This window comes from Aptenodytes forsteri, unplaced genomic scaffold (assembly GCF_000699145.1).
Source record: "Aptenodytes forsteri isolate BGI_AS27 unplaced genomic scaffold, ASM69914v1 Scaffold16, whole genome shotgun sequence".
NCBI lineage: Eukaryota > Metazoa > Chordata > Aves > Sphenisciformes > Spheniscidae > Aptenodytes > Aptenodytes forsteri.
The window spans coordinates 1,112,402-1,132,728 of NW_008794753.1; the positions used below are offsets into that span (position 1 = coordinate 1,112,402).

The window sequence follows — 20,327 nt, forward strand, 5'->3', positions numbered from 1 at the left end:
CCCTCGCTCGGAGAGGGAGAGCGGAGGCTCGCCCCAAACCCTCCTCTGTCTCGCCCAGCTCTGCAGGTCCAGACGTCGGCACCGGCCTGCCCCTGCAGCTCGACGCGCCCTCCCTGCTCTCCCAGCCGTCCTTCATCCTCGCCGCCAGCGCCGGCACTAGCGCCAGCTACGGCATGGTCCCCACTCCGCCCTCCTACCACAAGCCGCTGGTTCCCCACCACCCCGTCGCCGCCAGCTCCCCCGCGAGCGCAGCCACCCCCAGGGAAGACCCGACGCCCTCCACCTCCGCCAGCCGCCCCTCGGCGCTTGCCGCCTTCCACATGAGGATCGCACCTGCCCCCTCAAAGCAGCCTGGCCAAAGCGGGGCTGCGCCCGAGGCCTCTGATGGCCCGGCACCCGCTGGACGGCACGGCAGCGGCGTTGGCCTCGCCCTCTTCGGCGTAGGGCTTGTTAATAAAGCCTTGTTTCAAAGCCTGATGGAGGAAAACGGCTGCTGCTTGCTTTACGTCGTGGAGGATCAGCTGGAGGAGGTGGAGCGTGCCTTCGGCGCCGAGTTCCTGGCTGGCACCAGGGTGCTGCGGCAGCAGGACGCCGATGTCGCACTCAGCGATCAGCGGTACTGTCCACCACTAACTCCCGTGCGTGCTTCTTCCCTGCCGCGAGGTTGGGGCGGGCGTCTCCGGGCAAGGCTTGCTTCCCCGCGCTGGACAATGCCGCTGCGCCGTAGCGGACCCAGACCATGCTTGTCTGGCCCCACGTATGGGAATGGAGCGAGACCAAGGGGCCGTTACAGGCTAAGCCTTATGTAGTATGCTGTCTACCCCAGATGCTTCAGAAGTCCCCGAGAAGCTTAGCTTGACTCACATGCCCGGAATCGATGGAAACTCAGAGGAGTTTAGTTGCAGGCAGTTTTGCAGGCTAAGACTTATGTAGTATGCTGTCTACCCCTAGATGCTTCAGAAGTCCCCAAGAAGCTTAGCTTGACTCACGTGCCCGGAATTGATGGAAACTCAGAGGAGTTTAGTTGCAGGCAGTTTTGTTGAGGAATATAAACCCCCCTTATTTTCCTCCATTCCCATAGAGCAATAAATGACACGCTTTCCTGCTGCCTACCAGTTTTTCTGCCTCGGAGCAGCTGGCTGACTTTGGTGGCTCTTTTGAAACTTTGAGATAAGCGAGGATTGCTGCAAATAGGAAAGATTGTGGCGCTTTGCTTTACAGTTGAACTGAACAAGTAACATCGAGTGGTGTGGTTACAGTCAGTTCTCAAATTGGGATTTTAAATGTCATAGCAAAAGTGAAAGGCAGAGCTTTTAAGAAAGATGGATTTGATACTGGAAACTAAAGAATGGTAATAAGCTAAGATGTACCCATCACTTGTTCAGCGGCTCTACCACATACTTTTGGTTTCACTGTATGTGTTAACTAGCCGGATTTAACTTGTTTTCAAAGGACACCTTTAAAAGACTTTCTCCTTTAAGATGCAGGAAAAGCAATGCAATTCCATGTGCCACTTGTAATTTTAACCTATATATGTCATCCCATATTTCATCCTTGCAAGCACGTACCGAGTTCCTTTTATAATGTAACTTGCTCTTCCAGAGTAACGGGGTTTTATGTCTTTTTTTTTTTAACTCTTCCTCAAAGTTCAAGGTGGCTATCATAACAGTAACTGTAACCGAAAGGAGCTTTTGAGCGTTGTTCATTCTAGTAAAAACCTCATCCTCACTGAAGATCTTTCTTTTGACTTCTGCAGAGTCTCTGGAGCCATTATTTGTTCACCACCTGAAGAAGCCTCCGAGATGGTAATAGATGCTTTACGAGCAGGTAAGAGGAACAGCTGCAAATTCAGCTTTTATCTGTAGTCAGTAGCACACGGTGAGGCAGACCTTGTATGCTTGCTAAACGCTTTAAATGTGAATGCTTTCTCGTCTCGGCAGTGTCCCTTGGGTTGTGCAGACTGTCTAATTGCATAATGAAAGAGAAATTAGTCCAGTGAGGACACAGATGCTAATGGCTTAACACCAGTGGAGTTTGTACTTGTGCTGGTCCCAGTACGGCCATGCGGAGTGTCTAGTCCTAGAAATACCTCTAGGACTCAAAGGAGAGCTGTCTGTCAAAACAGTCACGCTTCTTGGGGTCTGTAAGCAGCTAGTAAAACCACAGCTGGAGGCCAAAAGAGAGTTAGTAGCATCAACAAAGAAAAAGCCACGCTTCAGTTTCATCAAACATACTTTCTAGAATGTAATGACGTGTATATGTTACTGCAAGATAGAAATGTTTTTCTGCAGACTGTGTCTTGCCTTCAGTCCTGTGTTCTGTACCGTTTTGCACAGGAAAAGGTGTATTTTGCGAGAGGCTGCCCAGTTTTGACAGGCAGACGGCAGAAGCTTGTTTTGATGAAGCTGACAGATGTGGAAGACCATTGGTGTGTGGATTCTACAAGTAAGACCAGCATTTTTCTTCCGATTTATACTCGATAAGAAGCGCGTGTCTGAAGGTAGCATCGATTCCTCAGGCTTTCCTGAATTTGTCCTCAAATAAACTTAGTTTCACTGCTGCTTGTTAACATTCATCTGGGAGTTAATTGGATTAGATTAAATCTTCATACTTAATGGAGATAAAATCTAGCTGTCATGAGATGGAAATAAATGTTCACTCGAATGGATGCTAGTGGAACTCAAACAATGAAGCTTTCAAGATGTGAAAGCTCCATTTCTTTTAGAATGGCCAAAGGCGGTTGGGGTCCACATCTCTGCAGTCCTTTTGAGGTTTTGCAAATGCTACAGCTAGTTGGAGCTTCAGAGAAGGAAATATTCTGATGGTGCTGTGCCATTCTCTGAGGCAGTTTCTTGGTCTGTGGTTTTAGGACGTTTTTTGCTTGTGGTTTTTTGCATGTGTACAACCAGCAGGTCAGGCAGATCTGTGATTTTATTAAGCACGCAGCTACTGAGATCTGCTTTTCACTGCTCTGCTGTAAAGCATTTAGTTTGCAGCCCTGTTCAGTCTAGTAACGCCCTAGGACATTAAACTTTGCTCATGTATTAGACTTTCACACGAAACTTCTGCCCATAGGTATTGTACTTTTTCTGGATCTGAGGGTGTCTATCCTTTTTTCCCTGTTGGAAAGCTTTGTTGCAGGAAGCTAGAAATAACTTTGGAAGAAGGCAGTGAATTAGCTACATTCTTTGAAGTAGCAGAGAAAAAGGCTGCTCTTTGAATATATTTTCATAATATTGAAAACTCTTCCTTTCTTGTAACTTTTTTGTACTTTCACTGATTTGCTTATTATATTCTGTACTTACTTAGATGATGTTGATCCTGTGAAACATAAGCACATGTGTTAGCAAATACAGGTGAAGGCTTAGAGTAACTCTTCAACAAAAGAACAAGCGACCTTTTGAAGTTCCTTTTAGAGCACTGTCTTTAGGGAGACACTGGCCCCATCCACTACTTAACTTTCCACTCAAATTGAGTTTCCAAACACTGGGATCTGCATAGAGCTGCGTTTAGAAGGGATGATGCTTGAGGACTATTAACCTTGAGGATTGCAAACTACATGGCCATGAAAATTCGCCTTGCTCTTGGAATTACTGGCCTATCTGATGGGAATAGATTTATTAATCTTTATAAAGTGATATTTCCACTTGCAACCTTACATCTGGACCTTTAAGATTAAATAATTGAAATAGAAGGAAAGTAGACTAATTTTAATTCGCTTCTGCTCTGTTAAACAAAAGCCAAGAATGCTGCTTTAAACTTGCGCCCGGTATTGAACACCGTACGCTGAGTGGACATGGGTTGTTAGTAAACACACCGGATCATTTTGTGCTGCTCTGCTGAGAAGAGTTAATTTCATTGCAAGTAAAACTTCTTTGGACAAATATATATGTATTTCATACACACTAATACGTAATTACACAAAACATCTGCCCTAACGTTTGCCTTTTCCATTTGAGTGCGCTACATGCAGGTCTGATCCCAGCCATAAGGTTGAAGCTCAGCTGAGGTTTTGGTCAACACTCAGCTGAATATAAACTTGCAGGTAGGGCTTTAAGAAGAACTGTAGGCAATTTTCTGGACCTTTAAATGCTTTTAGTCCCCATGGTTTAATTTCGTCATTAAAGTTGTTTGTTTAAGTCTTCACAAGTGCAGATAGTAGGCTCGTTTGCAAGGAGCAAAATTCATACATAATAAGTGGCTGAACTTAGAAAGCTGTGTCTAACCCCGTCTGTCTGGTGAGGTTCATGTCGCACGCTCGCCACTGTCTGCAGTCGAGTCGGCCTCGTGCACCGCAGTGGTAACGGCGGCCCAGGTGACCTCCTTCTCTTCCAAACGCTGTACCGCATTCCTTGTTTCTCTTTGAAGGCGCTTTGACCCGGCGCTGCAGTTCTTGTACAAGAAAGTCCGCGACAGCCAGGCGCTGGGGAGGATCCACCGGATATCGACGATTAGCAGCACGTATCCAGCAGCGTCTCTGAGCTTCCTAAAAACATCAGGTACCGAGCGGCTTTCTTCTGAAAAGTTCGTTCTCAAAGGACTGGAAATGCATCTTGCCCCGTGTTCTGGTGGGAAGTCCCCTATGGTTGTGTAGCCTTAAGATGCATGGGTTTCCTTTTGAGGAGCATTTTCATTACCGATCTTTATTTTTGTTGCCTTTTTCTGTTTGCTTTTAGTATTAGTTTCTTCGATGTAGGGGGCTTTTTATATCGATCTCAGTGCAGTTCAGAAATGTACATTGACTGTGGGTTTCACATGTGGAGACCTTAATGCCCAGTTTTGCTTCTTCCAGGTGGAATTTTTTATAATGCTGCCGTGCACGATATAGATATTATCAGTTTGTTGTTGGGAGAGAGTGCACCAGATACAATTTTTTCACTGGGGCATGCATTCTGTGCAGGTAAGAATAAATCTTTTGATAGTTTATTGTGTACCTCTGGACTTCAGTACTAAAATTGGGAAGAAAGAGTGTACGAGAGCACGGTAGCCATGACATAACTGTTCCATCATAGAACAGTTGAACACTTCTACCTAGTGAGGTAGAAGGCAAGTTTCTCAAGAAGTTGTTGTAGACAGGGTGTTTAGCGATGATTTCTGACTTTTGTCAATTCCCTGCTGATGTGAAGCGGTTGCTGTAGAGGTATCGCTGAACTCTACTCTGTGTGGCAGCTGAGGGATATCAAGTTTGCCATCTGAAAACCAGAGTGCAGAAAATAATGAGCAAAGCTTTGTGCTTACAAGAACGTCAGTGCAGTCTCTTTCAGTTCTTTGCTTTCTCTGATTTCTCTGGCACTTTCCTGTTGATCTCAGCACGGTTAAAGATGTGAATTTACTCTGGATTGTGCCAAGCTGACGGGCACGCTCTGGGTTACCAGACTAATTTAAACTAACCATAAAAACGGGAAGCTGCCATTTTTTAAATGGAAACGCAAAGTTTTAATTAAGGTAATTGCAGCTGCCGCCAACCTTGACTGGCTGCTGTTAGAAGGTGTAGTATGCAATGTTACAATCTATGGTAAAGCGTGGAAGCGCAACAAACAAAATGCCCCAGGGAGGATTTTGTACCATCTGCCTCGTTCTAGCTACGTGCTGGAAGTTGCCTGATCTTGGTTGTAATAAGCTGCAAAGGCAAATGTGTTTGGAAGAAGAAGTGGAAGCCTTCTTTAGGGAGAGCCACGGGCTGGGAAGGTGGAGTTCAGGCCTGGGGACTGTGTGTTTCTGCAGAGCTTGTTGTTCTCCATCGGAAGTGCCGATAAAGGTAAACCAGCTGGTGTGCGTTGCAGAAAGCGCTTTGCTGTCGCCGTTGCTTCCTGTTCGAAGGTATTGTAGAGCCAGTGTCGCCTCTTAAAGGAAGAAGAGCGCTTTGTAGTCGTAGTACTTGCTGGTTTGCTGTTCCTGGTGTGAGTGAGTGCCTTTTTCGTCACTCAGATATGGCCTACTTGAAGGATGCAGACACTGTAGCGGTCAGCATGAAATTTCCTAGCGGAGCAATTGTTACTTTGGACATCAGTCAGCACTGCACTAAAAGCTGTGATCAGAGACTAGAGGTGCGTTCTTACTTTTAAGTCAAGTCTGTCGCGACACCACAGGCTAGCACGAGTTTTACCCTGTATGTGTTCACGTGGGGCAGTATGTGTTGCGCCCCGTGCATATGCCTGCAAGCACATTTCACAAAACACCTCTGTACCTCGGCAGCAGTGGATTGCTTGTGTTTGCTTAACCTACAATCCACTTTCTCTTTTGTTACCCGAATGTTGCCTCTGTTCACGTGTATTCTGTTGGGGTTGTAATTGTGCATGCAATCATACTAGAGCAGGAATTGGCGTCAGCTCTCCAGAGGCTGAAATGTTGTCGCACGGTCCGTTTGTTGTCTTTCCAGGGTGTTTTTAGGTGTATAGCAAGCCAAGAGTTAAGGACTAAAGGGGAAGAAAAGTGTAAACTCAGAGGCAAATAGTCTGTAAATTCCTAAAGTCATGAATTACAACAGATGCGTGGGCTGGATTTGGGGAGTAATAGCTTTTAAATACTTAAAAAAGGAGCTTTGCTCAGGTGGGAAGAAAAAAAGTGGAGGTATCACATAAGTGGAAGCCACTGTACTACAACACGTACCTGGTATTTTCTGTCGTGTCTGATCCATACAAGGGGGTATGTCAGTTGTAACTCCTAATTTTAGCGGCTACTTTTTTCTTGGTTGTACAAACCAGGGCTTCCATAGACTAGCCAGGTGTTTAAGATCGAAAGCACGATAACTTAGAAACGTTGTTCTCCTTCCTGTTTGCTGCCTTCCCTGCAGGTTCATGGTTCTCAAGGAACGTTACGGGTAGATAATCAGAATCCCCTGGGCATTACGGAGCATGGGACTTCGGTATCCATATATTCACAGACCCAAGCCGATCGCTACAGAGATGCGCACAGGGAGCTCTTTCGACACTTTCTGAGAACCCTGAAAGGTAGGACGAAGCTTACGTTAATGGCTAGTGTTGCTTTCGATTTGCTTTCAGCAAAAACTTCCCTTGGAAGCTGTTCCAATAGCACTTGCAATCTGATGTTTGTGTCTGAAATCCCAAAAAGAAATGAGTAGGTGTGAAAACTAGGAATGCGATTCATCATGGTTAAGTTTAAGCCGGTGTTGTGCAGGTGGTGAGCGAGCCCCCTGTAAGCAAACACGGGGTTTCACGGTCTGGGCTGCCGCCCTGACAAGCTCTGGTGTTCTCAGCGGATGCGTGTCGAGCACGACGGTGCATGCAGCTCGGTAGCAACATGCGTGGAGTGGTCAGCCTCCGAAGGAGCTGATAGTTCGACAAAAGTGCAAACAACTGACCTTGTTTCAGTAAATGAAAGTGAATGACTCGTTGGGGGGTGCGATTCTTTTCTCACTTTCAAGTCAGTGAGATGGGTGAGGGATGGAGTGTTGGTCTGAAACTGTGTTCTGAGAAGAAATGAAAATTGGGAGGGAACATTACGTTGGACCTTACTGTCGTTTGTGAAGAAAGCAGCCATTTATAACAGCAAGGAGACCCTCATCTGGAGTGCTGGCTGTCTGGAAGGAATGAAAATTTCTGTTCTGCTGGCTGCATTGACAAAAATACAGGATTTTAGTCACAGAACAGGAAGGAGAGGGGGCTGAAGCTTTCTTTTTAAAATCTGAGGCCCCAGCTCCGGGAGCTGAAGAGGGGTGCCGTGGTGGGTGGCGATGTGCCGAAAGGCAGAGCAGGTGATAATGGCAGGTGATAATACGGGTTTCATCCAGTGCTTCATTCCTGTCCTTGCAGGCAAGGAATCCCCCGTGATAACCAAAGAGCAGTTTCTCTGGACGATTCAGGTCGCTGCAGCTGCTGAACAGTCCTGGAGAAACGGATCCGCTGTTGACTTGCGCAACGAAGCAATAGATTCGTCCGTAATCAAGACTGAGATAATGTGACACACGCTGCTGTTTTCTGAGGTGAAGGATAACTGTTAAGCTGCGCTACAGCGAGGTCTTTCCACCTAGTGATGTCTCCGCTGTAACCTTAAAACGAGACCTGCGGTTTTGATGTTTCCGCCGGGAGAGCCTGGAAGACGGAGGCACTTTTGAACCAGAAGCGCTCGGTGCTGAGGCTGTGGATGTTTCTTAGCGCGTCAGCCAGAGCCCTCGAGAAATTCTGGGCAGTTTTATCCAGGTGGCTTTTCCTCCTGGAGAGCTCTGCTGGCTGTGGAGCTCTGTTTTCCTGGGAGAAGACGGATGCTCCTCGGGCCGTGGTAAGGTGGTGTAGACCGCCACCAGCCGTGATGGGAACGGTGCAAGTGGGCGGCTTTCCTGGCGGCTTCGCAAGCGAGGTGATGTAATGCTCAAAAAAAATACGGGAGCATCCGTCTGGTCCATGCTCATTTCCCTTCAGTGTATGCAGGAATGTGACTTCTGTGCTGAACTCGCCTCTGGACCTCCTATTTATTGTTTTGTTTGTTGTTTTTACTGGGTTTTCTAAGTCTTTTTGAAAAGAAGTTATGATCTAATTTTCTTGGGGGGGTGGGAAAAGGAAATTAAAAAGCAGGGAGGGAGACCTCTGACCGTCCTGATGTTGGAGAGATGAGACACTTCCTAGTAAGGCCATAAATTAAGGCTATTCCGTAGAGGAGCGACGCACTTGGGCATTTCGGTAATAAGCACTGCGTTGTTAAAGGGCTTTTTCAGAACGCAATCTGTGAATTTGTACAGGGGCCCTGTACCACATCGGTTACCGAGACATGCGGCTGCTGGGTGGGTTATTCAGCACCCAGCGTTGTCTGGATTACTCGCTGCAGCAGCAAGGTAGCTGTCTGGAGGCTGTTGTTTTCCTTGTTTAAATGCAAATGTTGCATGTTAACATTTTAGTAGCAAAATTGAACTAATAATCATATTCTTTGAGGGTAGGAAGGGCATCTGATTGCGTATTTTAAAGGTGTTTTTTTTACAGTCCAGCAGATTTGGAATACACACCACAGAAAAAGATAGTGCCTTCAACAACAGGCAAGTCTGCTTTTAAACCAGGTTCTTTGTACCTTTTTATTCTTGCGTTGAGCTTATTGCAGATGTATAGATTTTACTATTCTTGTCTATTTCTCACATGCCAATTTTCAAGATCTTTTGAAAGCTTTTTTTATTGCATTAAAATAACGTTCTTGCCTTGAGTGTTAGTTTATAAATGACACTTCTTGCAAGATTCTTTAGTTCAATCGATTTCCAATTCCTGCGTATGGAATATGTGTTACTAAAACTAGAAATAGTGGTGACATTCATAGCTAAAGACAATTCTCTCGTGGAAATTGTTTTTAACGGTGTAATTTTTCAAATTCAGAAAAGCTGTGTCTTAGCGATAAAGATTGCTATCAGTTTCATTCTCTATTTTCTAGTCATTTATTGGAAAAAAGAAAGTTCTACCTATAAAGAAGTAGACATTTGCCTCTCCGTAATCACTATAGTGACTCATTAATAGCAAGCGGGTTTCTTTTCGGTTTGGCGGGGTTTCAAGGCTGGCTCTGTGCAGGTGTGACTTTGGTGAGATGTACGCTTCCTCCCGTGGAGCGTTGGGAACGGAAAGCAGCACTGAGAGCTTTCGGGGTGGGGTAAGGCTGCTTGCATACGGGGAGCAAACTGCTCTCGCACGCTCCCCCAAAACAGTAACCCTGGCTGTGGAGGAAAGCGCTCTGCTCCCTCAGGCCGGTTGTCCTGATGTCGGTAAGGAGCAAAGGGCCTGTTAACGGCACTCGTGCTTTGGCAGCTGCTCCTGCGCAGAACGGCGTCTCTCTGTAGCTTCGTGGTTGCTTGGTGAAGCAAGCAACTTCAGGCCCTTCGAGGTCTTACGCTTTAAGGCTTGCGCTGGTATAGGAGGACGCTTTCTGCACAAAATAAGCAAGACTTGAGTTGCCAGATGTTGTAATTCCCATGTGTGCTTTTATTGTGTTACAAAAAAAAAAACCAACAGAGAAACCACAGCTATAAAAATAACACATTTTCCAAAGATAACATTACAAAAAATACCATTCATACCATGGTTGGAGTGTATCAGTTAACACTGCCGGAAGAAGCCTTAGTTAACATTGAAAACATGAACAATTGTTTCAAAACCTTTAAAGCATTAAAGTGCTTTAATTAGCCGTTATCCTGGGACATAGGTTCACATTTCAGCAATGCCAAAGGAGTCAGGTTCCTAATCGGTGCAGTGTAGAGGGGCGTAACGGCCTCCAGGATGGTGCGCTCGCACCTGCGGCTCACCCCGGGCGGGAGAGCAGAGCCCACCGCCGGAGGGCGGGAGCGGGAGGAGGCCACCTCCTGTGTGCCCGAGGCTCGGAGCCGCTGTTGGACACCGAGATGAAGGCAGCAGAGGGAGGACCTGGGTCCCGGGGCTGCTGTTACGGCACGTACAGAGTTCAGGCTCATTTTCCTGTGATCTTCCCTTTGAGTGGGGACAGACACCGGCCTGCAAGGAGGAGAAGGCGCATCTCTAAGGCGAGCCCTGAACGCTGTAGGTGGGACTCGAGCTCTTCTTCTTTTGCTCTACTGGTTAGAAGGGCCAGGGCTTTGCGGAGGGTCTCCTAGCTCCTTCCCCAGCCTGGGGGAGACGGGAGATAGTTGTAGGTCTGCCTTCTGAAGGCCTCCATCGCAGAGGCAATGCGAAGAGGAGACGCAGGAGTGGAAAGGTGCCAGGCAGCGCCGTTTCTGCACGGATTCCCTCGGGCTGCCCGAAATCTCGAGCGGCCAAAGGTTGAGGCGGCAAATGAAGCAGCTCCCTGCCCTCCCTCCCTTCCTCCGTCCAGCGGCAGCCCCTGTGACGTGCCTTTCGGAGACCTGTTGTGGGATGTCACCTTTCAGAACGTGTAGTCACGATGGGGGAGGGAGGGAACACACCTCCTTGCGTCCTTGCTTGCTGCTGAGGTTTTTTTCCAGCCTGAATCAACAGACAAATTACGCCTGGAAAAAACGACCAGAAACAGAAAACAAAACTGGAAAGACCTCACGTGGTCACCCAGTCCATCTCCTCGCTCCAAAGTAGGATCAAATTTACACCTCCCGCGTTCCTGCTCGCCAGGTCTAACCTGTCTGCAAAACTCCCTCGATGGAGCAGGGAGGGATTACCCAGACCTCTGACTTCCCAGGAGGATTCACAGGCTCGCCCCGTCCTCTGCAACTGTGTGAAAGATATTCAGAGGAGGAAAAAAAGTTTAATTTTGAATAGATAAGGCCGGAGACATGATTTTCTGCATGTTTACATGCTAGAACATGAAATTAATTTACTTGACACTGTAGTGTCTCAGGAGTAAGTATCAATTTTTGTAGCTTACATGAAAATAAATCTTTTTTCTCCTTGCAGCACAATGAGTATACTGTATGTACATTTGTTTCTGTTTATATACACAAATATTTAAGTACACGAACACATTGGGAACTGACAAACAGGTTCTTTTCTGCTCTACAAAGAACTGAAGGGAACGGGTACTTTTGGGCAGTCCGTCAGGAAAGCTGATTGCGTTGCTTTGCATCAGTCACTGGCAGGTATCTGTACAGAAAATGGACCAGGTAAGGGCTAAGTCCTTTTTACAATGATAAAGACCTGTCGGTTTTGGACACCGCAGAGAATACAGAACAGGGGTAGGTAAGCAGTAGCAAAGGCTGGTCTCGCAAAGAGAAAAACGTGCCATCTTTATGCCACGTCTATCAGATGTGGGGCTCCTCCGTTGAAACACAAAACAGCGTAAAGCACCAGCAGGTGCCTCCCCTGCCGCGGGCAGGCAGAAAATCCCCGCTCCGTTTGGTGAGCTGGCTCAGCCGCCCTCCCCTTTCCCTCGGCTCTCTGCCGAAGCCACCGCGCTTTCCTCTCCAGGGCAGGTGCCTCCCGCACGGCTCGGGGTCGTGCTTTCACACACAGCTTGCAGTTCCCCTCCGGGCAACAAAATCACATGCCCAAGGCTGAAAATATTTTTCATAGGGGGTTTCGTTTCCCCCCCGGTCTCTTGCTGCTGCCTTCTGGAGACCCTCAGTTGATCTCTCCCTCCGTGAATTCTTCCTTTATGGACTGTTTGCGAGATTTGCAGTCCGGGAGGTCAAACCCAAAGTCTGCCCACTCGTCGGCCCCGCCGCGGTTGGGGATGGTGATGGTGTGGCGCACGCGGAAGTGCACGGCCTCCATCACGCGCTGCCGCTGCAGCTCGCCCGAGCTGCCGATGGAGATGGTGGAGGCGTTGCTGCTGGAGCGGATGAGCTGCTGGGCCCCGTAGTCGTGGCTCTGTTTGAGCTCCTGCAGACCTCTCCAGATGATCATCCTGTACTGCTCCGGGATCTTCAGTGCTCCGAGATCCTGGAAGAACAACACTGGTGAGGCATAGCCGGCAGCCGGCAGAGACGCGACTACCGGCGGGAGTGAGCCCCGGACCCCTGAGCTCGTGCTTCAGGGGGGACATGTGGGCACGATGCCCGAGCACCCAACGGTGGCGGGGCTGGGCCTCCCCTGGGTCACGACACCAAGCCCACGGGCGCATCCCCCGTGGGTGATTTCTCATTTGTAACCAACGGCCAGTTGACCAGTTACTCAAGGGCAGCTTTGCAGGTTAGACATTTTTTTGTTTTCTTTTTTTTGGGGGGGGTGGGTTCACATCAAACTGATGTGAAAATGGGAGGGAGGGGACCTTTCCCCTTTGGACGCAGGTCACAGAGCAGCATGTGAAGCGTCCTCACGTCTGTTCACCTGGGCGAGGAGCTGTCAACCAGGCTGGCTTCTCCTCCGGTCCTGGACCAGGAGGCTGGAGCAGCACCTGCCCCCGGGGGCCAGTGTCATGCACTAATGCATCGACGTGGGCAATAGCAGGCTGTTACGACCCTGTGGGCTGTGGTCGTAAAGCGCAACAAGGTCGATAACCTCAGGACTGGGGGGCCTGCGCCAGAACGAACACCGTCGTAGCAGAGAGCTGCCAGAGATCCATGTTAATGCCAAACACAGAGACTCACGTGAGTGTTAACTAGAGCAGACAGCAAGTATGCAATTAGTAATTACAAATGTCGACTCGGACACACAGCTCAGCAATCTGATACAAGTTTTGGCCATACCAAACGTTTCCTTTGACAGCTTACAGACGGTTGCAGAGTTAGTTCAGAAAATGGTCCAAAACCAGGCGAAGGTTACGCAACTGGCCCCAGCTACCAATGAAAAATCATCGTGTCTCCGACAGCTGCATCACCAAAGCGTGGTCGCGCGTTTTACTGTAGCTGCCAGGTAGACGACAGCTACTACAAACTGCCTGGGGGCAAAAGGGGATTGGGGCAGGAGCTTTGTCTCAGCCAAAACACCGCCTCTGGGACTTAGAGGGCTTGCTATGGCTCAAAGGGTTTAAGATTTTTTTTTTTTCCCTCCTCCTTGTTACCCTCATGGGCTGGGGAAGTCCCTGCTTCGGTGCCGCCCTCGGTATCGTCACCAAGAGACTGTGCTTTAACCGAGAATGGTGGCAGCAGAGGGCTGATGCTCTGTGCAAGCTCGGGTACTTCTAGCATCCCCTCTACCGTTTTTCATGCCAGCTTTTCCCTGACCTGGGCTATGTCATTCCAGGGTTCCCTTAATACAAATGCCCCAGGCTTGACTCCCTTATTTCAGCTTCTTTTGTCTTAAAGGTTAACAGGGGAAGATGTAAGATCAGGTCAGATTTAAAACTCACTGAACTGCAGGGGAGGTGTTGCCGCTGGCTCAGCGGGCTTTGGGTTATTTTGCTGAGGATCTCAGCTGTTTTTTCTGTGTTAGGTAGAAAATCTACCTGAGGTCTGGTCTGGGGATCTTTCAGCTCTTCTGTTTCTGACAGCCTGGAAGAACCAATTGAGACTATCGTGGCTGCTACCGATGACTGAGCTACTGCTAAATCCGAAGGACCAGAAAGGATGCATAAATGGGAGGCATAAATCCTGGGGAGCATATATTCTGTGTGACGGGTTGGTGCACGGTTTTCCCTTTCCTTTAAAGCAGTTTTGTCCTTGCCTTTCAGATCAACAGCTGATAGAAACAAGTGGTAAAAACAGATCTTCCCAAAGCATTTACCTCTATGGATAGGTTCTGCAGGTGGTAAATATTCTGTAACCCTTGTGAGGTGAAATAGTCGATGCAGTTTGGACACCCCAATCCTGTTAAAAAACTGCAGAAAAAATTTGGAAAATAAAGTGGCATTAACTTCTCATGAATAAAAGCTGTGCTCGCAACCATCGCTGCAGTGGCAAACCATGTTTCAGGTCACCGAAAAGGCGGGGGGGGCTGCGGTGAGCTCCTGCTGCCTCCGGCCTCGGCAACGCTCCCGCACCCCTGCGACACAGAAGGGCTGCAGGCAGGCGCGAGGGCGGGAGGGAGCTCGCTCTGGGGTGCTCCGACTGCTCGGTCAGGCTTTTTTGTCCCGGGCTGTTGCCATCCCAAGTGTGACCTCAGTTGCCACTAATGTCAAAGCGAAGCATGGGATTACGTTCGTTCCTAACGCTACACGTTTTTTTTTCTCCTGATCATCAGAGGTTTCAGCTCAGTAACTTACTCAGAATAACTTGAGGGAGCTCGAGCTACCCGGGGAGGGAGATCGGGGCATGCCTTAGTCTGGGCAGTGAGGCCGGTCTCTGCAATGTGCAGACGGGTGGTGCGGGGGTATTTTGCACATCGCGCTGGGCTGCAGCTACGCGCCCCTAGTTAAACTGCGCGTACAGCCTCCCTGACTTCGGTAGGGTGTCTGTCAAAACGTCTGTGGTCTTTTTAAAGACTGAAACGTCAAAAAGTGCCTGCAGACCTGTTAATGCATTCCTGATGGAAATAAGCCACGTGGACCGATTTCCAGACATTGCTGGTCAGGAAGGGGAAGGGGAAAGTTCACAAAGCTACGTGCCAGTGTGACATGCAGGAAAAGACTCTCGTTTGGATGCATTTAATTTTTAATTAAGCAGGGACGGATGACCCAGATAGAGGTTTCTAACTGGTAAGTAGCTGGGCTTTGGTTTCTGAGATGAGAAGAATGTCTACGTGATTTCGTGAGCAGTGATTTCTCAGTTGGGACCAGTGGCCAGTTGACCAGTTGCTAGACAGATCTGAAGGTTAGAGTGAGGAACAACAGCAAGAAACGTCAGAGGACAAGACAGACAGGGCATCAGATGCCTTCCCTACCTGACGAGGCTGGGATCGGGGTTGTAGGGCGGAGGGGGGGTGCAGTGTGATCCGGAGACCATGGACTGGGACGAGTGGCCCCCATTCATTTCTCCGTTGGGTTGCATGGGGTGACTGTTTAGCATTCCAGGTCCTAGGCAGCGGCCATGTCAACGCAACAAACAGATCCATTAGACATCACCCCAACTGTGGTAACCACCCGCTCCCTCAGCAGGGAGCCTAGGGTCTGACGGGCAGGAAGAGCCACTGCGAGCACGGACTGCTGCCTGCCCGCTCTGCCCGCGGCTGCCGGCGCCGCGGCGCCCGGCGCGGTGAGGACCTTACCCATCGGCCCCAGGCCGGGCGCGGAGCTGGAGCTATGCTGCGCTGGCTGCCCTACCAGCTGGTTGACGGAGGGCAGCTTGTTGATTCCTCCGCCGTGAACTTTATTCATGGGTGAAAGGACGGGCCCGTAGGAGGAAGGCGTCTGCAGCTGACTCCTGCTCGGGGAAACCAAGCGGCCGGTCAGCCTGCAGCGGGTGGGATGGAGCTGCCCTGCCCCGTCCCAGAGCTCCCCTCTGGCCGATCAGACTTTCCTGCTGAGGCTTCAGGCAGCCGCACCGATGCGACTGCAGCACAGAAAAGCTGCTTTGCACCGACAGCGGCTCTGTAGCGGTTGTCAGCCCTTGCTAAGTACCAGGCGTTTGGCAGACGTGCTGTGACCCAGTGGACCAGCCCCAGACTGGGGCTGCTTGAGGGGTCCCCCAGCCACACAGCCAGGGCCAGGGCTGCTCCCCAGCCTCTCCCTGCTGCGGGCTCTCGGGGGGCTGCTCTCAATGGTACTTACTGCCTCTGCAGGAGCTGCTGCTGCTGCTGCCGGTAGGAGTCAACCAGCTGCTGCGGGACCAGCTCCACCAGCTCCAGGCTCTCCTTTATCTTCATCAGGATCTCGAAGTTCTCCCGGCCTCGCACCTGGAGGAGGGAACAAGCCCAGGGCTTTGCTTTGCTCCCGTCCCACCTGGCCACCTTCCTCGTGCCCCCTTTTTTTTGCCCAGTCACACAAGGTGCAGTGTCACTGTGGCCAGGGACTATTTGGGGGTCCAGGACTCCCTTGGACACGTGCATTCACAGATGCTTTTGCTCCTGTTCTCTAGGTCTCTGCTCAGCCCCCCATGCCTGCTGTCCTCTGGAGACCATGCAACCCCATCCTGCCCGACACCACGAACCCAAGGCGTTTCTCGCAGAGGGGACGATGCCACCACTGTCCCGAGCCGAGCTCTCAACCAGCGTGGCTCGCTGACACTTACAGGCACATAATACATCTCCTCCTCCCCGTGCCTCCGTTTCTTAATGCCGGCCCCCAGTGCTGGCATGCCCTGGGGGCTCTGCTTGAATGCTGGAAAGGAGAGAGGAAGAGTGTTAGCATGCTGTCCTCGGGAGGGCAGGACACAGCTGGGAGCACCTTGGCTCCCTGCAGGATTTAAGCTCAAGCCATGCAGGATGCTAGCTGTTCACCTGGGTTTTGGCATTGATGTTGTCTCTTTATTAGTAATAATAATGAAGAACAAATATATCTGGACAAAAAAGCCCTGTACTAACAGCTTTGCACTCTGGAGGGAAAAGGGAGTGGGTCCTATTTATGAGACTTTAGGTTTAGTCAAGAAAGGTCAAAGCATCGTGCCTGGATGTGGATTTGAGCCCAAACTTCTGGAGCACCATGATTTTGGGTGCAATGGGAAAGGAGCTGAGGCAGAAGCATCGTATGGCTTTGAGCAGCAAGGGGGTGCAGGTGCTGGCCAGGAGTCTGGGGCTGTGGCAGAGCAGTGCCCTGAGCCCCCCTCCCTCTCCCGGCAAGGGGACTCACTGCGTTTGTTGGCGTTGCCGTTTTTAGCTGCACTCTCGTTCAGGGCTTGCTGCTCTCGGTAATGGTCTTCGTCAGCTTTCCGGTCTCTGCCGGGACAGGCGCAGATCCGTCCCTCGAATGATCTCCTTCCTAGGACTTGGCCGCTGGGAGGAGAGAGAAATCGGTGACTATTTCTGCTTGGGAAGTGCATCGCGGCTCAGTCCAGCACGTTATGGTCCAGCTCAGGAACCAGACCAGCAAAGTGCCTTCCCATCCCTCCGTATGAATGGATTGCTCAGGAAGCAACTGAGCCCCCCGAGGTACTGGGTGCAGAGAGCCCCTCAGCAGCAGTCTTCTGGGGCAAGAGGAGCACCAGGGGCAGAAGAAGGCTCCAGCTGCAGGGGGAGAAGCCGATGCTGGGCTGGGTTCCTGGTACCTCCATGCCAGACCTTTTCCTAGCCGGCAGAGAAGAACCTTTCCCCTGCTGCGGGCTGGGGCTGCGGTGGACTGCCATGTCCCCTTCCTCTGGGGATGCTCCCTGCAGGGGAGGACTCCTTCCCAAGGGACCCCAGCCCTCCCGCAGTGCCCGCCCCTGCTCTGACAGCCACTCACTCTCTCGTCTCCAGGGTGATGATGATGAGGATGGGCCTCCTGTTCATTCCTCCCACGCAGCTGCTGTTGCACATGAAGTTGTACAGGGGTGGTGAACTCGGTCCCCACCTGCCCAAGAGGGGAGAGCAGGCGCTGAGCAGGGAGTGAGAAGGGGGGGAGGCAGGCTGGGCCATGATGATGAGGATGGGCCTCCTGTTCATTCCTCCCACGCAGCTGCTGTTGCACATGAAGTTGTACAGGATGGTGGTGAACTCGGTCCCCACCTGCCCAAGAGGGGAGAGCAGGCGCTGAGCAGGGAGTGATGAGGGGGGGAGGCAGGCTGGGCCCCCATGGCTCCTGGTGTGGGGCTGGCACCTTGGCAGGGCGAGCGGGGGAGCTCTGAGGGGATGCTTCCCTGGGAGCACTGGGGAAGGGCAGTGTGGGGATGGTCCCAGCTGGGAAGAGGGGACTGTACAAGGACTGTGGGGTCCCTGGGGTCCCCCAGGGCTGGATTGGAGGGGATTTCTCTTTGCACCCCGCTTCCCAGGAACAGGATGCTCTGGGGTGCTTCACAGGGCTGGGAGCTGCGGATGCTCGAACACAGTGGCCACCGGTGCGGGGAGCAAGCAGGGGGTGGCCTTAGACGTGCCAGGGCAAGCAGGACTCCTGCTCAGGACACAAGTGTGTCTCCTACCAAGCAGCCCTGTCACCAGTAGGTTCACCCTCAGCACAGGCAGAACTACTGTAGCCCAGACAGAGGCAAGCACCGGTCCTGCCCCCCCGCCCTGGGTACCTGCGGGGGCTCGTAGGGCACCATCACGCTCTGCCTTCCTGTCACAGGGTCGTCCACGTACTGGGAGAGGTTGTTGCCTTCCACCCGGATGAGGTGGCTGGCTGGGGCTGACTGGCCTGCAAGGCAAACCTCCGCGTTAGAGGAGGCGGCTCTCCAGAATGCTTGTCCTGTGCACGCAAGGGCTGCAGTGCAGGGTGGGACGCATGGCCCCCCCAGATGATGGGGCGGCCCCTGGCAGAGGGGGGGAGAGCAGCACTCACCATCATTGAAGTCGCGGCCGAGCTCGTGGTTGGGGCAGCGTTTCACCACTTCAGTGACGTGCTCTGCCTTCTTGTAGACGGGCATGGCCCGGATGATGGTGCCCGGGGGCGGGGGGGTAGACACCTTGATCTGGATGGGACATGTTTTTGCAATCTGACAGTAGAGTTTCTTCAGCAGGGGGGAGTACTGGAAAAGAAGAGACGCCCATCGGGTGAATGTCACTGGGCCTGATGGGACGGCAGATGCTCCCCTGCTTGCCCTCAGCTTCCTCCGCTGCTGCGGTGAAAATGTAGGGTTCCCTTCCCTGCACGGGGGCTTGTGCTGGGCTCGGGCTGATGCTCCTGCGTGCACCGAGACAGGCGTTTCTGTTCCCTCGGCTCCTCTCATCCACCCACTTGCTGCTTTCTCAACACTCCAAGGGAAATGCGAACATGGCAGTAAAGCAGCTAAGTAAAATAATGACTTGTTACAAAACCAATTACTGCCTATCGTATCGCAGCCACGCTGGAGGGACTGTGCCAGTGCAAAGCTGCTCCGTGTACTGGCAGAGGGAATCGCCCCAGCGGCGCCTGGGCTCCGTGGCAGCTCCATAACAGATTGCAGCATTGCAAACTGCTATTGCATGGTCCCAGTGCGTCATAGGGGAGAGCGACCAAAGGAAATTCAGCCTGTCTTTGCTGTAACTGTTTATTCTCTAGGCTCAATATTTCTTTTTCCCTGGAAATATTCAAATATGACCAAATTCACCCACACTACATCGTATCCGCTTTCCACATAAACCAGATAAGACCACCTACTGGGTTCAGGGCCGGGCACTGTAGGAAGGGTTTCCCAGCTAGCCTAAGTGCTGCGGCAAAGCGGGAACACCCGCTATACTGTGACTTAGAGGAAATCTTGCTGAAAATCAGTCTAAACCCTTGTCCATACATCACTCAGCCCATTCTGGAAATGTTACCCTGAGTCCATTATCACACGCAGCTCCTGGCTGAGCCAAGGGCTGGGAGCACCAAGGGTGCTGGCGCACCACAGCCTAAGGAAATCATGCTTAACGTCGTTAACAGAATCACAGCTAATTATGCAAGACTTCAGAGTTTAATTCTGACTAGCACGTGTGACACAGACAGGGTTTGTCCTGACCAGGACTCGATCCTTTGCAGCTGCTTGCAGTGACAGCGGTGGCTCTCAGAGGGGACGTGGCAGGGACTGCTCCCCAGGCTGGCCGTGGGAGGAGGATGCTCTGCAGGCAGCCGAAGGTGGTGCCCGGAGTTGCTTGTTAACAGAAAATGGTTCGTGACCACCAAAACACTCCTTGTGAGGGCACAACGGGATTTGCTCAGCTAGGAGTGAGAGGCAAACTCCTCTTACAAAGACCATGGACGGGCTCAGCACGGGGGAAGCTCCTGGTGGCCACTGAAAAAGGGAAGGGAACGGCAGCCTGAAGAAAGCAGCGTGCCTGTAAGCCAGCCCTGCTAGCAGCCCCGCAGCACGGCAGAACCCCTCGGCCACGGCACCCGGGCAGCTCTGCTCGGGGCAGGGAGCCAGCGCCGTTCCCGGGTCCAGGCAGACCACAAGCGACCATCTGCAGCAAGGCAGGGGCTGGCAACGTGTGCCCGGGCGGGAGGAGGCTGCACGCTGCTTCGAGAAGAGGGGTGGGGAAGGCAGAGCCTGTCCTTCACCTTCCAGTAAATGCGTGTCTCGGCTCCCAGGTGTGGGGATGTGCAATTCCCTTCCA

The 20,327-nt window shown here is 51.3% G+C and overlaps 2 protein-coding genes across 9 annotated transcripts in view; one reads left to right on the forward strand and one right to left on the reverse strand.

The window, feature by feature from the left end:
• The window catches only part of LOC103894766 (inositol 2-dehydrogenase-like), a 10,093-nt gene extending 740 nt beyond the window's left edge, over positions 1 to 9,353 (forward strand). The window contains exons 2-9 of the mRNA XM_009274221.1: positions 59 to 616; positions 1,757 to 1,827; positions 2,337 to 2,445; positions 4,369 to 4,499; positions 4,793 to 4,900; positions 5,929 to 6,047; positions 6,794 to 6,950; positions 7,773 to 9,353. Coding sequence (XP_009272496.1) covers positions 59 to 616; positions 1,757 to 1,827; positions 2,337 to 2,445; positions 4,369 to 4,499; positions 4,793 to 4,900; positions 5,929 to 6,047; positions 6,794 to 6,950; positions 7,773 to 7,921 — 1,402 coding nt within the window. The 3' untranslated portion in view covers positions 7,922 to 9,353. The remainder of the gene's footprint in view (positions 1 to 58; positions 617 to 1,756; positions 1,828 to 2,336; positions 2,446 to 4,368; positions 4,500 to 4,792; positions 4,901 to 5,928; positions 6,048 to 6,793; positions 6,951 to 7,772) is intronic.
• A 2,637-nt stretch (positions 9,354 to 11,990) lies between these two features.
• TP73 (tumor protein p73) overlaps positions 11,991 to 20,327 on the reverse strand; it is a 36,859-nt gene continuing 28,522 nt past the window's right edge. For 3 of the 8 annotated variants that reach the window (XM_009274115.1, XM_009274117.2, XM_009274118.1), the window contains 11 exons: positions 18,595 to 18,781; positions 18,335 to 18,450; positions 17,752 to 17,825; positions 17,563 to 17,598; positions 16,972 to 17,114; positions 16,415 to 16,503; positions 15,955 to 16,079; positions 15,453 to 15,607; positions 15,129 to 15,261; positions 14,034 to 14,127; positions 11,991 to 12,311 (listed from right to left, as the gene is read on the reverse strand). In XM_009274115.1, coding sequence (XP_009272390.1) covers positions 11,991 to 12,311; positions 14,034 to 14,127; positions 15,129 to 15,261; positions 15,453 to 15,607; positions 15,955 to 16,079; positions 16,415 to 16,503; positions 16,972 to 17,114; positions 17,563 to 17,598; positions 17,752 to 17,825; positions 18,335 to 18,450; positions 18,595 to 18,781 — 1,473 coding nt within the window. The remainder of the gene's footprint in view (positions 12,312 to 14,033; positions 14,128 to 15,128; positions 15,262 to 15,452; positions 15,608 to 15,954; positions 16,080 to 16,414; positions 16,504 to 16,971; positions 17,115 to 17,562; positions 17,599 to 17,751; positions 17,826 to 18,334; positions 18,451 to 18,594; positions 18,782 to 20,327) is intronic. The other 5 variants (XM_009274123.1, XM_009274120.1, XM_009274121.1 and 2 more) reach the window with 3 other exon arrangements.